The following is a 14,331-nucleotide window of genomic DNA, read 5'->3' as shown; positions in this document are numbered from 1 at the left end:
ACAAACTTCGGTGTGATGAAATAGTTATTTGGGTTTCTTTTTGGCCTTGTAATGAGAAAGAAGAATTTAGACTCTTTGCTTTAAACTAGACAGTTAATCTACAACCAGCATTTTCTCTGGTATTGTTTCTGAGCTGAAAATAATGCCAGACACTCTCTCCCTCCCAAGAAGTATAGGCTGTTAGTTTTAAATTGTAGTGCCAGAGCCATTTTCCTAATGGAAGTCTGTAGTTAAGCTTGTAAATAAGATAACTTTGTTTTTCCTTTTTATTTATTTATTTTTTTTCTGAACTGCAAATGCCTGCTCATTGAACTGTGGTGAACAGCCCTGAAAACTGAGCTACCTCAGCTGTACCCAACTACAGCCAATCCTTCTGGCCGTAGCAATTTCAGTTCAGATTCAAAATTTCTACTTGGATTTCCTGAGGGAACAATGTTTCAACCAGTCTGTCTTGGAGAGAAGAAAGGGGTGACATAAATATTACTCAAGTTTTAGATACATAGAAATCTATGGTGGGAGAATATCTATTCAGTGCTGCAGCAGAGAGACGTGCTGAAATGTTTGCACAGCTCTAACGAGCCTCTGGAGAGCCTGCATCGATGCCTAGCACTGGACATGAGTGTAAGAGCAGACTTTATGGGTCCTGCTGCTAGCAGAACTGCTTTGCTTTGGCTATCAAATTAAAGGAGTCAAGATGCATTGTGTGAAAACAGTCTGCAATATAAATGGAAAGATGTGAAAGCTTTTAAGTGCTGCTAGACGGGACTGCAGCTGTCACGGCCATGGGAGCAGGGCAGCCAGATGCCTGCGCTGGCCTGGGCTGGGACACAAACACGGTTAATGAGCAGATGCACTCAAGGGATTAGTGTTTACATAGCTGCCCTTGCAAGGTACATGTAGGTCAAAGACTTAACTGTTCCTGTGGGTGAGTGTCCTGTCCTAGCGATCCGCTAGCATACGGGACAGATCCCTGCTATGCTTTTCGCCTCGCTTGGGAATGCCCAGAGAGCTCCTGTGTCACATCGTGGATGCAAAACTGGAGCTGGTACCGGCGCAGCTGCTCTGAGGAGAAAGTGCTCAAAGCAAGGCCTGGCTTGAAGGGCTCATGATCTTAGAAGCTTGTTTGGGATTTTTTGACTCATTCCTGTTTTATCCCCAGTCTGTATCAGTTAGTCAACCAAAAGATGTTTTCTGCTTTTAAAATCCTGCATTGCCTTAGGCTTAGCAAGCAAAAACAGAGTTGGGGTCACTTCAGGCTTTAGCGATGGTTGTGCTGACACGTGTAGTCTCTTCTGTTAATGAAGTTAACTCACCTCTACACACAGGGAGGAAGGATGATATTTCCTTTCGTACCTCTGAGGCTGAGGGTACAAGTGAACATCCCAGAAGCAGAGGCACTTTTAGGGCTTAGGGAGACTTTCTTAGGTACCTGGGGTCTCCAGGAGACTTTTTCCAAATATGAATTTTGGAGATTTTTTCCCTGCCCCCCAAGACAGCGCCTTCATCTCTTTGCTGAGATCAGCATGAAAGCCTTAGAAATCTGATTCACTTCCCCATCACCTCCTTAAAAATAAAAGTCAGAATTTAAAGGACAAGAGCAATATGATGGGAGACTTGGTGCCTCACATTTTGATCCCTATCTTAATTGGAGCTGGTCTTGCTTCTGCACTAAACGCTTAAACTTCACTCTGAGGTACAAAATAGTGCTAGAGATTAGACTAGGAGAAACAGTAACAGCATCTTCAGGAGTCATATGTTGTATAAGGTGCACGTTAAACCTGAAGGGGGGTGCACACTAAATGTTTCTTGCTATGGGATGGTAGTTGTCCATTTGCTATGTAATGTCCATTTGTAATCAAGATGAGCAAATTGTTAAGTTCAATTTTATTTACACAAAGTTTATTGGTGAGGACAAGAGGTTTCCTGTTTGTTTTGTTTAGTTTCATGTTGTTTTGATAGAACTTGTACCACTTTTCACTTTATTTCTCCCATATGTCTTATTACATGAATCCACCAAAGTGGATAAATGAACATAAACATATATTTAAAACCCCTAGGCAAGAAATAAATGCTGTTAGCTAGTGGTAGACTGACCTTACCCCTTTCTGAGATGGTAGAGCAGTGATTCTAACTTTGCTGGTTCAGGTAGCCTCAGACCTTAGTTTCCCTGTCTAGGCAGTTTGTTTATCCATTGTGGCAAATGTAACTTTGAGGAAAAAATTGACAGTTTTCAAGACAAAATATAGTTTTTTTTTATGCTTTTTTTTTCCAAGACCTGATGAACAAATGGAAAGAAAACAGATATTTATAGAGATTAAGGAAAAAAACCTGCAGTCAATAGTTACAAAGTTTCTCTTACAGTTACAGAAAAAGGAGCTTACCTGGGTGTTACTTCTTTTGTGTTATATTTGGGGCCATATTAAATAGTGCGAGGTAATTATATATTTTATATTACTTCTTTGTTTGACATTTTGAGGTTTTCACTGAGCAATACTTAAATTGTTATATAATCATTATTTATAAAGCTGTCACTCAGTTTAATTCTTCTGAGGGAGAGAATCTGGTGTTTGCTAGGCACCTTTTGGCCCCGCCATCCAAAATAACGTGTAATAACAATCTGCTTGCTGGCAATGAAAAGAAAGCTGGAGATATTTAATAAGTGCTCCTGCAGAATGGAACATGATCAAATGCAGGCTAGAAATTAGAGGGTTTATAATCACTGGTTTCTTTCCTGAGAGAGATGTTGCCAGCAGTTAATGTGTGTGCTTATCCATAGGTGTCTCTGCGTAAGCAGGAGATCGAGGACAGACTCAATGCCTGGATTGTGTTCAATGAAAAGAATAAGGAGCTATGTTCCTGGCTGGTACAAATGGAAAGTAAAGTGCTGCAGACTGCAGATGTTAGCATTGAAGACATGATAGACAAATTGCAGAAGGTGAGTAGCAACACTGCTTTGCTTCAATTGCAGGCTGATAGCTGGTTATAGAATAGCCGCTCCTCATCTCTTCTTTGCCTCCCAAAAGTGACAGATGATACAAAACCAGTAAGCACAGGCTTTTGTGAGAAGATGAGCTACTCTATTGTATGCTCGTATCTTCTTTGTGATGTTCAGGCTTGGAACAAAATGCAAAACAGAAACGCCACCTAACTACATTTAGGCATGAGTGTGATGTGTGAGAGTGGTGATGGTGAGGGACTGGGTTGTTGTGGATGTTCGGTACATACACATCTACAGCACTGCCTAGAGCTTCCCTGGCTACAGATTGGTGATGTCCTGAGAGCATCAGCCCCTTCTCCCATGCCAGTGGTTATGAAACTAGCAGACAGAGGGCAAAGAAAAGATCGAATGATGGGAATCAGAGGTCTTATGCCAGCCAAATGAGAAATTACCATAATCAGAAATAAAAGCTAAAAAAATCAGTTAGTGGTTTCTAATACTTTTGAATTAGTTTGATTTTAAATGGATTTTTTTTTCCTACACTGTTCTTACCATGGCTTAAAGGTCTCAATATCTAATCCCAGATCTCCTTTGGATAAGAACGCTAGCAAAATAAAGCCATCCTAGACTTGATTTTGGGTTCTTTTGTGGTAGGTTGATTGAAACATTAAATTGGGAAAGCAGAGGCAAATATAGAACATTACACTGCTATTTTTAGGAGTACTTACTCCGGGCACTTGCAAGTCTTTAAGCTGCTTATTTTTTCATAGTGGCTTCGTTTTAAGATTGTAAGAACGCTTTTCCATTGAGTTTTTTTTCCCTTTTTGCTGTTGTTTTTAAGTGAAAGAAGTTTTTAATGCAGAAACCTCAGCCATCACAAGCCAAACCTGCCCTCACATCACAGATGCTAGGAAAGAAAGATAGCTTTGTTTTGCTTTGCCCATAAATTGAGGAATGTTTGTATGTATTTATCAGGATTGCATGGAAGAAATAAACCTGTTCAGTGAAAATAAGCTTCACTTGAAACAAATGGGTGACCAGCTAATCAAAGCTAGCAACAAGACCCGAGTTGCTGAAATAGATGATAAACTCAACAAAATCAATGATCGCTGGCAGCATCTCTTTGATGTCATTGGAGCACGGTAAGAAAATGATTTTCAGTGTTTTATGTGAGTTAAAGTCAGTCTCTTTGCTAAAAAGACTTCCCTGCAGAAGGTCTCTGGCTTGGTTAACATTTGGGTCTGATGAAGTGGGTGGTTGTGCTGTGAAAACATAGTTCTAGTGCTTAACTGGAAATGGGATCTGAATTTATGGTGACACATGAGCCATGAATGATTAAGCAGAAGCTGCCTTCTTAAGATCGAACACATAGTCTGCAGATAAAGTCTTTCAAGGTATATATCTCAAGGTGTATTTATATTTGGTATGGTGTAAGAAAGAACATTTTGCTTTTATAACAGCACTTTTTCTGTTCTCATTTTATGGTAGCACGCCACTTCTAAAACACTTTTATGATCATTTATGTGTTGCAGTATTAGTTTTACTGTGAGTTATTAATTGTGGCACTTTTAAAATGCAGATTAAATTACATAGTATTTTAAAACTGAGATAAAGAGCTGATGGGATGTATAGAGATAGATCTGGCATTCAAGTAGTCTCTGCCAACAGAGCACTTGTCTTTCTACCTGGGATGTCGTAAGGCTTTACATTCAGATAAGTGTGCAGTGGTGCTTTGGGTTACATTAGATATTGCAGCCACTGGGGACTTGGCGTGTGGCTTTATGACAGTTCCTGTGTTCTTATCCCTAAAGGTCTGGAGCATACCAGCTTCTACTTGTGATATCTATCAACTTTGCATTCAGGACCAGGGTAATGAACTGGCAGAATGTGGTTTTAAACAGCAGATCCAAGTTTATCAGGCTGCCTAGTGGGCTTTGCTGGTCCTCTTGGATATAATGCGTAATGGAGGTGGTTCCATTGTATGGCTTTGTTTTGCAGCATGGATATGTAGTGCATCTCCTCCCTCACCTTGCTGTGCGGATCAGGGCTGGCAGCTGGGTTGTTCTTGGCTGCTTAGTTCTAAGTACCCAGCAGGCTAGATGCTCACACCAGGTTGAGTTTATTTTGCCCTGTTTTTAACACTGTCGCATGCTTTGGGAAGTTAAAGAGGAGGCTCCTCCTGTGCTTTGGGTTGCCTCTCTTAAGCTCAGGTGCTGGGGAGGAGGCAGTGCTTCTACTGATCGTGGATGTGACACAAGCTGGGCCCCTTGGTGAGGGAGCAGAGCAGAGCAGGGAGCCTTGGGCTGGAAGTGTGATGACCTATGAGCATGGGTTGTGATGCCTCATGCTGGTAGCGTGTCTCCTTTCTTTTCAGTTTTCTTTTGCAAAATCCCTCAAAAAAATAAAAATGAAGCTGTATTAAAAGAGCAGATGAAAACAGTGTGGTGGCAAAATTCCTGTTGGGCCCTGTTGCATGAAGACATCACAATCCACGTGTCCTTGCACTGTCTCAGATATCAGCCATGACCAGTTTCATTCAATGTGTAGGATGGGTTGGCTTCAGGGAGGTTGGAGGTTGTAGGGCATGGTACAGGGGTTGTGTACCCACGGCTGCACAGTGGAGGAGACACTGCAGCGCTGCACAGCTGCTACCCATAGCAACACACCTGAACAAAGCCTTTTGTCTTGAGCACTGCTTCATTTCTTGGGAAAGATAAAAGGGATGAAGCAAACGGTCTAGGACAGGACTTCTGGAGGACTTTGAAGGTCTTGTGTTTGAGACAGGAGAATGCTGTCCGGAGGGAAATAGTTAATTTCTGCTGTGGCAGGGAGGCAATCTTGTCTTGCTCCTGAAGGAGCTGCAGTGAAATCAGGAGGTAGTTTTGCTCTTGTCTTCTCACATCAGTAGCTGCTGAAAGCAAATTGAATTGAAAATTTTCAGGGGTTTTGGGTGCTGAATCTGTGACCACTTGATTTTTATTTATTTATTTATTTATTTATTTAACAATTATGGTGACTTCAGCACTTTATATTAAAAACATGAGTAGCTGCTGCCTTTATTTGTACTTGTGGGCATGCAATAGCCTGCTGCATTGCTTCCCTGGCCATCACAGGGGCAAGGACCAAATCTCATACTGTCTTCATGGCAGGCTAAGGCATGGGCAGTAAGTAAAGTATAGAGCCGTGCACTGAGTAAGAGGAGGTGTACATCGAACAGCTTTGTGTTGAAAGTTGACCCTCCATCCTGGACACTGAATCTTTCTAGTATAAGCTCTATATGGCACTGTGGTTAGCGAGTGTAAAACAGCCCGTATCCACAGGGAAGTCCAACCAGGATTTGCAGCCAGTTTCAGTTCTGTGGTTTCAGATATCTCCATGGCTGACCCAGCAACTTGGGTAACGTTTATCTTTCCTTTATTACAAGGTGTGTGTGTGTGTGTGTCTGTTGGATACCAAATGAAAGCAAAGCAGTCTCAAGCCAATCTATCAACACAGAACATTCCACCTGATAGCTTATTTCACCTTTTTAAAGTAATAAACATCCTGGGACAGATGGGCAAATTAGGTGAGCTCTTCATTTAGTCCTTGAAGTGATTGCCTTAGTTCATGGTGACAAGCTCAGATTTGCCATATGGCAGCACTTGTAGGACTTAACGCTCTCATTGTATGCGTGTGCTCAGCTTGTGTGCTGACAAAAGCGTTGCAGCCAGAGGGTGGCTTGGTGCAAACTTGGAAAGGTCTCAAAAAGTTAATTTTCATAAGACAAAATAACCATTAAGACGATGGCACGCCTGGGAAGGAGAACAAAAGAATTTCTGTTCAGCTCAGAAGATGCTCTTACCAGGGCAGGTTCTCATGTCAAAGTCTCTGTTGATAAAGGGGGAATATAAACATACTGAGAGGCAGAAAGGAAGCCTTGCACTGACTGAAAATGGGCATCAAAACTCTTTTGCTTTTCTTCTCTGCTCCCTGGCCTCATAGCAGCTCTCTGTGAGAGAACCCACCGCGTGCTTGCACATCCACCCAAGTGAAGGCCTGAAACAGCAGGAGAGAGGGAGTGCATGGGCTGCATGCAGGTGGGCAGACAGCCAAAAACCCACGGAGTGGGATTTACATCCCCAGCATGCTCTGAAGCAGCGCTCCCAGGCTGTTTTGTGTACACAGACACAGTCCTGTCCCTTGTTATCCTTCCCTATCCCGTTTGCCAGCAATATTAACTTTGTGCTTTGCTTCCCAGCCCAGCAGGGAAAGGTACCGTGCACGGTGCCTGCTGACAGACTGGGCGAGCACCCACAAGTCACAGGAGGACGTCTGCACGGCCCAGAGTGGTGCTTGAGCCTTCGTGAAAGCCACCACCACCCTCATCTGTGGCTGCCTCTGGCAGTTTTGGGTCTGTAGACTGGTTTGTACAATAACAAATACACCTTTTGGTACCTCTCAGCATCCTTCGTGCTTCCATGAAGCTGTAGAAGAGGGGTGGCATTTCTAAGCTGCTCTGGCTTTGGGCACACTGTGGTGTGTTTTCTTACTTGGTGGCTCTGGTTCATGGAGAAAGGCACATTTTTTTTGTGTATGTGTTAGGAATAGGTTAAAATGGCTGACCTTTAATGCAAACATGAAATTGCAGGGATTCTAGCAAGGCCAAGTGCCTCCTTACCATTTTAAATACGAATCCTTGGCAATTGGGTCTTCTCCCTGTGTTTGCAAGCTGCCAGCCCTCCTTGTCAGCTCCAAGAATCTTAAATTGCAATGACCAGAGTCAGCCCCTTCCTTCCCACACTGAACAAGGAGATGCAAAGTGTTTTCCAGTTTTGTTGAGTAGACTAGCTGAAAGTCCCAGAATCTGCAACAGCTCAGCTTGCAGTAAAACAGGAATGAATTGAAGCTCTCCAGTGACAAACTTTGTACTGTGCAGGGATGCCACAGGATTTACTGGGGATTTCCAGTGAGCTGCTGCTCTGTGCTTTCCCTTCATCCCTTCTTCCTCACCGCTGCTGGGCTGCTCCGATGGCTGCTCCAGTGGCAGTGGGCCCCAGCTTTGTAGGTACACAGGGCGAGCGAGTTCCTACCTCCTCTCAGTTGTTTTGTGTTTATTTTCTGCCACGTTGCTTGCCCTTTGGCAGGGCAGGCCGTCAGGCGCCACGTGTTGGCGTGCTGTCCCACCCCACTGTAGCTGCAGTCATGCAGCCTTTCGGTGTGGGTGCACTCCGAGCTCAAAGGTCTTCGAAATCGCTGCAGATGGGTTTTACACAGCCAGTGAAGCAAAGTGTGCTGCAGTGAGGCCCCCGGGTAAATGATACAGGAGAATGATACTGGTTTGTGGCAGTACCACTGTAAAATCTCATTCTTTATAAGAATTTTAGTGGAAAAAAAAAATAATCAGCGCAGTTGAAATCTCCCTCTCAAGGTGCCTGCTTCCTTTCCTTGCTCTCCGGGCTCCCTGTCCTTTAGGGATTATGCTTCTGTTTGGCACAAGAGCTGTGACAGGGCTCATTATCGTATCAGGCAGGATGGCTGGGCTTATTTTGGTTACGCAATGCATGCTGAGGTGTGCTGGGAGCCGGGGGCAGCTGGCCGTGCCGGGAAATCTGGGTCTTCTGCCGAAGTCCGGGTCTTCTGCATGCTGCTGCCCTTCCCCGTGTCCGCCTGTCGGGCAGGAGGGCAATGTCCTGGGTCTGTGTCCGACTCCTAAAAACCTGAATGTGGTAAAACCTGGGCCAGAATCAGGTTAAACTGTCACAGTGACCGGAGCCTGGATGCGATTTAACTGTGCAAATGTCTGAATGCCTCTCAAGGTGTGAGGTGTCTTCCCAGGCACTTTTTTATTCTGCCCTGTATCGAATGTGAGCGATTGGCAAGCTGATACAGGTCTGCAGAAGGCTACCTGAACACTGAGATGCCTTTGATTTCAAACCCATTCCTTGCATTTTTGGTGGGATTATCACAGCTTTTTTTTTTATTATTTTTTTTCTCCTGTTGGTATTTGCTGGGTAGGGAGTGACTTTTAATCCAAGGTTCTCTGACTTCTGCCTTATTCTCCCGCCCCATGATCTCTGGCAGTCATAACACCCAGAAATTACGACAGAGTGTTTTTCCACAAATGAATGATATCGTAAATGAAGATTAGGGGTTGTTTTGTCCTCAGCGTAACAAGCTCCTTGCGCTGAAGGCCTTCCGCCTGTACTGGAAGGTTAAAGAGAGGACAGGACAGTGTGTGGGAGATTTAATTCGTACTAAATACCTGGGATATAATGCTAAAGGCAAGAGAGAAGAACGCAGTGGAAGTAAGGATACCTCTGTGTGCGTGGTGCCTGTGTGTGGATGTACATTTTCTTGATTTTTTGGGCTCGCTTCAATTTTACTCTGCTGCAAATCATCCGGGTCTGAGGCTCAAATCCTGCTTTCCAACAAGCAGAGACGAAATGAGCACCGAATCCACCTTTCCCAGTGCCGAAGCCTCCAGCCTGCAACCTTTTTGTCGCCAGCCGCGGGCAGCCGCTCTGCGTGCGTTTCTTGGCGTGCTAATTCTCTCGTGTCAGAATATAGCTCTCGGGGTTTTGTTCTGAGGAGGGATGCGGCCATTTGCCAGGTAAAATGCCAACCCAAAAACGCAGGGGGGTTAAAACGGGAAGAGCCACCATGGTGGCTCCCCCAGCTTCGGGGGGTCGGGGAGGAGGACGGGCGGGCCTCCCCCCCACAACGCGGGATGCTAAAGCGGCGAATAAATAGGGCATCTGTGGAGGAGGGGTTTCCTCATCCTACGCGTGCCGTGGTCGCCCAGGCGGTCGGTCCCCTCGCAGCTTGGGCTTTGCGAGCCGAGGAATGGTTTATTCTTGCGAACCGTAAGTGCCATCCATGCCCTCCGGGCGAGCGGCGCTGGGCTCGGTGGCGGCGGTGGGTTGCGGCCTGGGGCGGCAGCGGGGAGGGCTCCGCAGCGTGGATGCGCCAGCGCCTCGCCGCACTTCGCCTTGGACAAGTGGATGAGAGAGGTGCCGAGCGGGAGACGCGGCGCTTTAGCAGGAGGAACAGCGCTCAGGGCCTCTTGGTTAAAACCAGCTGGCTTTTGGGGTTTTGCACCCAAGGCGGCGGAGATCCGCAGCAGCAGCCTTTTGGTTTGGCTGGCGGGGGGATGCGAGGAAAGCCTTCCCCCAGCACACCCGTGTTTGCTCTGCTCACCGTGCTAACACAAGCTACAAACACGGGGGCTTCCTGTCGTTTTACGAGCTGCGGCTGCTCTACAGAGAAATCTCTGTGTATTTTATACCAAGGCCTAATATTTGCCACTGACATCACCTCTCCAAATCGGGTCTTTTGTCCCTCACATGGTTAAGCTCGCCTGCAACTTACTGAACAAAGGTTTCCGGGTTTCGTGCATCTCATTTGCCGTGCGGGGTAGTAAACAATCCTGCCAGCTGGCACGGCAATTTCAGCCCCTCCACAGATAAAAATAAATGTCTGTAGTATCTTCTGCCCGGCTAGAATGACATTTGTGCTTGTGAATGAGAGCTTGGAATATACATCAGGATGTTTTTCATTCTGTTAGATGCTAAAATTTGAATGTTATTTATTGCCTTTTGAGCTCTCCTGTGTCTTTTCCTGCACTTTGACAGCCAATGTAATGCATCTGGCAGGCATTTTGTAATCCTTTGTGTGTGTGTGAACACATTTCAGTCAACCTTATAACGGTAGATAATTCCTGAGCAGTTACTACAAAATATTCTGCTGCTTCCCGGGGCTGTGCAGTGATTCAGCCTGCAACGACCCTTATGCACTTCTCCCATAACCCAGTGCTGGCAGCTTCAGCAGGGCCATTAAGAGCCGAATCCAATCGCGAGTCAGGTCAGTTAGTCCTTCTGTTCACTTCTGCAGCCGACTATTAGTTATAAGCGACTGCTTTTGTTCTTTTTCTGCCACTGGTATTTTGGTGGAAAGATCAAGACATTTAGAAGCTGGCTTTGTTTGGCTTATCCCATGCATCTTAATGAATGTTTCTAAGCAGTGTTTGGAATCAGGATAACTTTGAAGTTGGGCCCATGGCAAAGTACAAGAGATGTTTGAGTTTGTTGTGCCTTGTTTTATTTATTTATTTATTTTTATTATTTTTTAAGATGTGATATTAGTTGCATTTATATATATATATAATTTTTTGCTTCAGGGAGCATGTTGAAAGGTGACAGGTTAGTTCTCATTGAGAAGTGAGCTGCATATAACTAGGGCTTTTTCCAGTAAACAGGAGGCTTTGCCTGTTTGACCATACAACTTGAGAATTGTACTTTGTAGAATTCAATCAACAGCAGTGGCACCTCTGGGTAACTGGGAGGAGCTCCTTTCCTCTGCTGCACTTGAGCTTCTACTGCTTTTAATTCACTGATGTGTGGTTCATACTTGGAGCTCGGGGGAACCTTTGCCCCCGGGCTTTGGGGCTGCACCCCCCCCCCCCCTCCCAGTCTACTTCCCCCAGGCCTGTCTTTCTGCACCAATTGTCCTTCCAGGATGCATCTCAAAAGAGTTCATCAGGTTTCTTTCATGCAAATAGCAGATAATTTGCAAGAACACTTGCAGTGTGTAGAAATGCAGCAGAGTGTGGTTGTTGTACATATAAGACTTTTATGCATGTAAGTAGATATTTTTTTTACCACCTTCTTGGAGCTCTAGCCAGAGAAATGGCAGTTCCCTTTGACTTCTCTTCAAGCTGAGGTGCTTAATGAGGATGCTCAACTTTCTCATCATGTCACCTGTTGCTTCCATGTAGATCCCCTTTATCCTGGACTTGGTGCCTGTTGACAGCAACAAGAACAAATCAGCCAGCGTGAGCATCTGGAGAAAGCTGCCTTTCTATTTACAAACTGAACTAATGTGAACTTCTGTTAGGTTTTTTATTCTTCTCTGGCTGCTTAGCTGAAGCTTGAGATTAATGACCTAGAGAATTAGGGGTGGTTAAATGACTGACAAATGCCATATTCTACCCACAATATGTACAAATTAAATTAGATAATTACATTGGTGTGCCTGTGATGGCAACTGCTAGGAAGCAAATACAAGCTCATGGTACTACAGCAATGCCCTCTTTGAGACTGTTGTTGATAGTAGCTACAGACCCATATATTAGAGCAATATAGACAACGTGAATTTTGGATTAATACCTAAACCAAAATAATATTATTGGTTTTTTATAACATAAAAAAAAACACTTGGATTCTAAGCTGTTGCTTTTCTTTATTGAATGTGCTATCATTCATAAAGGTGTTTAATTATAATTTAATATCCCTTAGTTTTGCTTTGGAGCTCCTTGTCCATGTTCACCTACCTGTTACCAATATGCAGGTTGAAGAAAGTTGGCCTGTAACACGTGAATTTTTCTGTAATGCAACTTCAAGACAGAAAACAGGTGGATACAGACAGAGAAAGGAAAACAGGATACAGACAGGGAAGCGGAGGGACAACACTGAGCAGCACAGGAAGCTGTGGTCTCAGCAGGTCAGCCGTGGTACTAGGTGTTCCCAACATGTACATCTCTTGCAAGTTTACAGAGAGTCATTTTCAAAGTGTTAGTCCAAGAGAGCAGCGCTTACCTGCACAGAAGAACAGTAGTAGTTGGTCAAAAAGTTGGATATAACCATAGTGATAACAGAAGGCTTGTGCTGGTGAGTTTTTCCTTTGATCTGTCCCTTGTGGAAGTCGAGGGTGGATGAGTGCTGAGACAGGTCCCTGTCATACTCCCCCAACATGTTTATGCCAGCACATTGGCATATTTACACTCCTGTTTTCTGAATGATGTTATTTGTTTCACCTGCCATTTATTTTAAGGGATTTATAGAATCATTTAGGTTGGAAAAGAACCCTAAGATCATCTGGTCCAACCTTTAACCTAGCACTGCCAAGTCAAAGAGATCTGTATGTGACAGGCATTGGCAGCAAGCATGGTCCGTGAGGCCACATTCCTTCTAGGAGGCAGGCTGGATTGGGTGGCTCAGTTAGGAGGGATATACTTACAAACCTGGGGAACTTCACAGAATGTGCAGTGAATAAATATCATTGGGAGTAGCTGTGGACAGTGCAGTGGTTGCTCTTTGTTTCCTTCCGACTACTCTGAAGTCGTGCAAAATTAACAGTGCAACAGTGTTTGTTTGGCTTAAACTCTTCCTCAGGCCTAGCTCTTCTAGTGATTCCTCCCTTTAGTGGTCAACACAGAGCTGGTACTGTCCCGTCTTTCCAGCAAGAAGGGCTCCCAACTCGCTTACCCATCTTCAGTGAGCCACAAGCCCCACTGAGGGTTATAATCAACTGGAGAAATTTGGCTGGTGGGACAGGAGCAGGGACAGGGTGGAGGAAGGATTTGGTAGGTCTTTCTGGGGAGTATGACATCTTCATTGAGTACTATTTAATGGAAGGGGGCCTAGGAGCAGGAAGATTTATATAGCAGCTGTTGGGAGCCAGATGCCTTCTGCATACAGAGCTGAACTTGAGAACAGAGCTCTGAAAGGAGCTTGTTAATGAAAGCATGACCAGCTAAATCCTTTTGTCATCCACTGGCTTCCTCTCTCAGCTGCAGCAGTGGAAAGCACCGTCAGTATAAAAGGCAGGGACAGCTGCTTTGCACTTTGCACCAGTATTGGTGGCTTTGTGAGTGGACCACAGACTTGGGCCAGATCCTTCAGACTGGCTCGTAGGGTTGCATCAGCCCGGCAAGACTAATTTTATGTTTTGGAAAGTGCAGAGTTGCTAAATACTTGACTGGAAAAATACCGTAGCATTGCTCTCTTGTTTGCCTTGTAAAACTGCCTGAAAGTACTGCCTGGCCCTCTGGGGACAAGAGGTAGGGGAAACTGCTTCCCATGCTGCTAATTCATGTGAGACCCCAGATTTTCTGGCCCACTCCTTTGCAATAATCAGTAGGACTGAACAAATCCAGCAGGATCATTCCCAAATCTCCTTCATAAGCATTTTACCGTAAGTCAAGTGCCTAGCTGGCGTATGTGTCCTGTTTGATTACCTTAAGATTGCTAATGAGATCAGTTGGTGCTCAAAGTGGTATGTATATTCTTCGTAGGTTATCTGTCCTACGTATATTTTGTTATTGTATCCTATGCTACCAGGAACTGCAAAACCCGCTCAGTTGCAGGCAGTTTGGACCCCTCTCCTCTAAAACTTTCTAGGACTTGCTAGGACAGCCCAGGAGGACAGGGGGCCAGGAAACTCCTCCTTTTACTTGCAAGGAGGACACAGCTCCTTTGCGTGAAGCCAGCATCCAGGTACCCTGTCAGGGTGCTTCTCCCTCAATGTGATCTGTCCCTGCATGTGTCCTCCCCCCCATTCCTAGCTTGCACAATGCTGCTGTAGCCAAGGAAGTTAGGGTTCATCTTGGACATCCCAACAGTCCCCTGCATTTGGGA

The 14,331-nt window shown here is 44.9% G+C and overlaps 1 protein-coding gene across 5 annotated transcripts in view; it reads left to right on the top strand.

Annotated features, from left to right (window-relative positions):
* Positions 1–14,331, top strand: part of SYNE2 (spectrin repeat containing nuclear envelope protein 2) — a 187,877-nt gene that overhangs the window by 151,959 nt on the left and 21,587 nt on the right. For all 5 annotated transcript variants that reach the window (XM_035326791.1, XM_035326789.1, XM_035326790.1 and 2 more), the window contains exons 100-101: positions 2,777–2,935; positions 3,914–4,080. In XM_035326791.1, the coding sequence (XP_035182682.1) occupies positions 2,777–2,935; positions 3,914–4,080 (326 nt within the window). The remainder of the gene's footprint in view (positions 1–2,776; positions 2,936–3,913; positions 4,081–14,331) is intronic.

The sequence above is a fragment of the Oxyura jamaicensis genome, chromosome 5 (assembly GCF_011077185.1).
Source record: "Oxyura jamaicensis isolate SHBP4307 breed ruddy duck chromosome 5, BPBGC_Ojam_1.0, whole genome shotgun sequence".
In the NCBI taxonomy this organism is placed as follows: Eukaryota; Metazoa; Chordata; class Aves; order Anseriformes; family Anatidae; genus Oxyura; species Oxyura jamaicensis.
The sequence above is the reverse complement of the archived record's forward strand: the minus strand, read 5'-3'. Positions and strand labels throughout refer to the sequence as shown.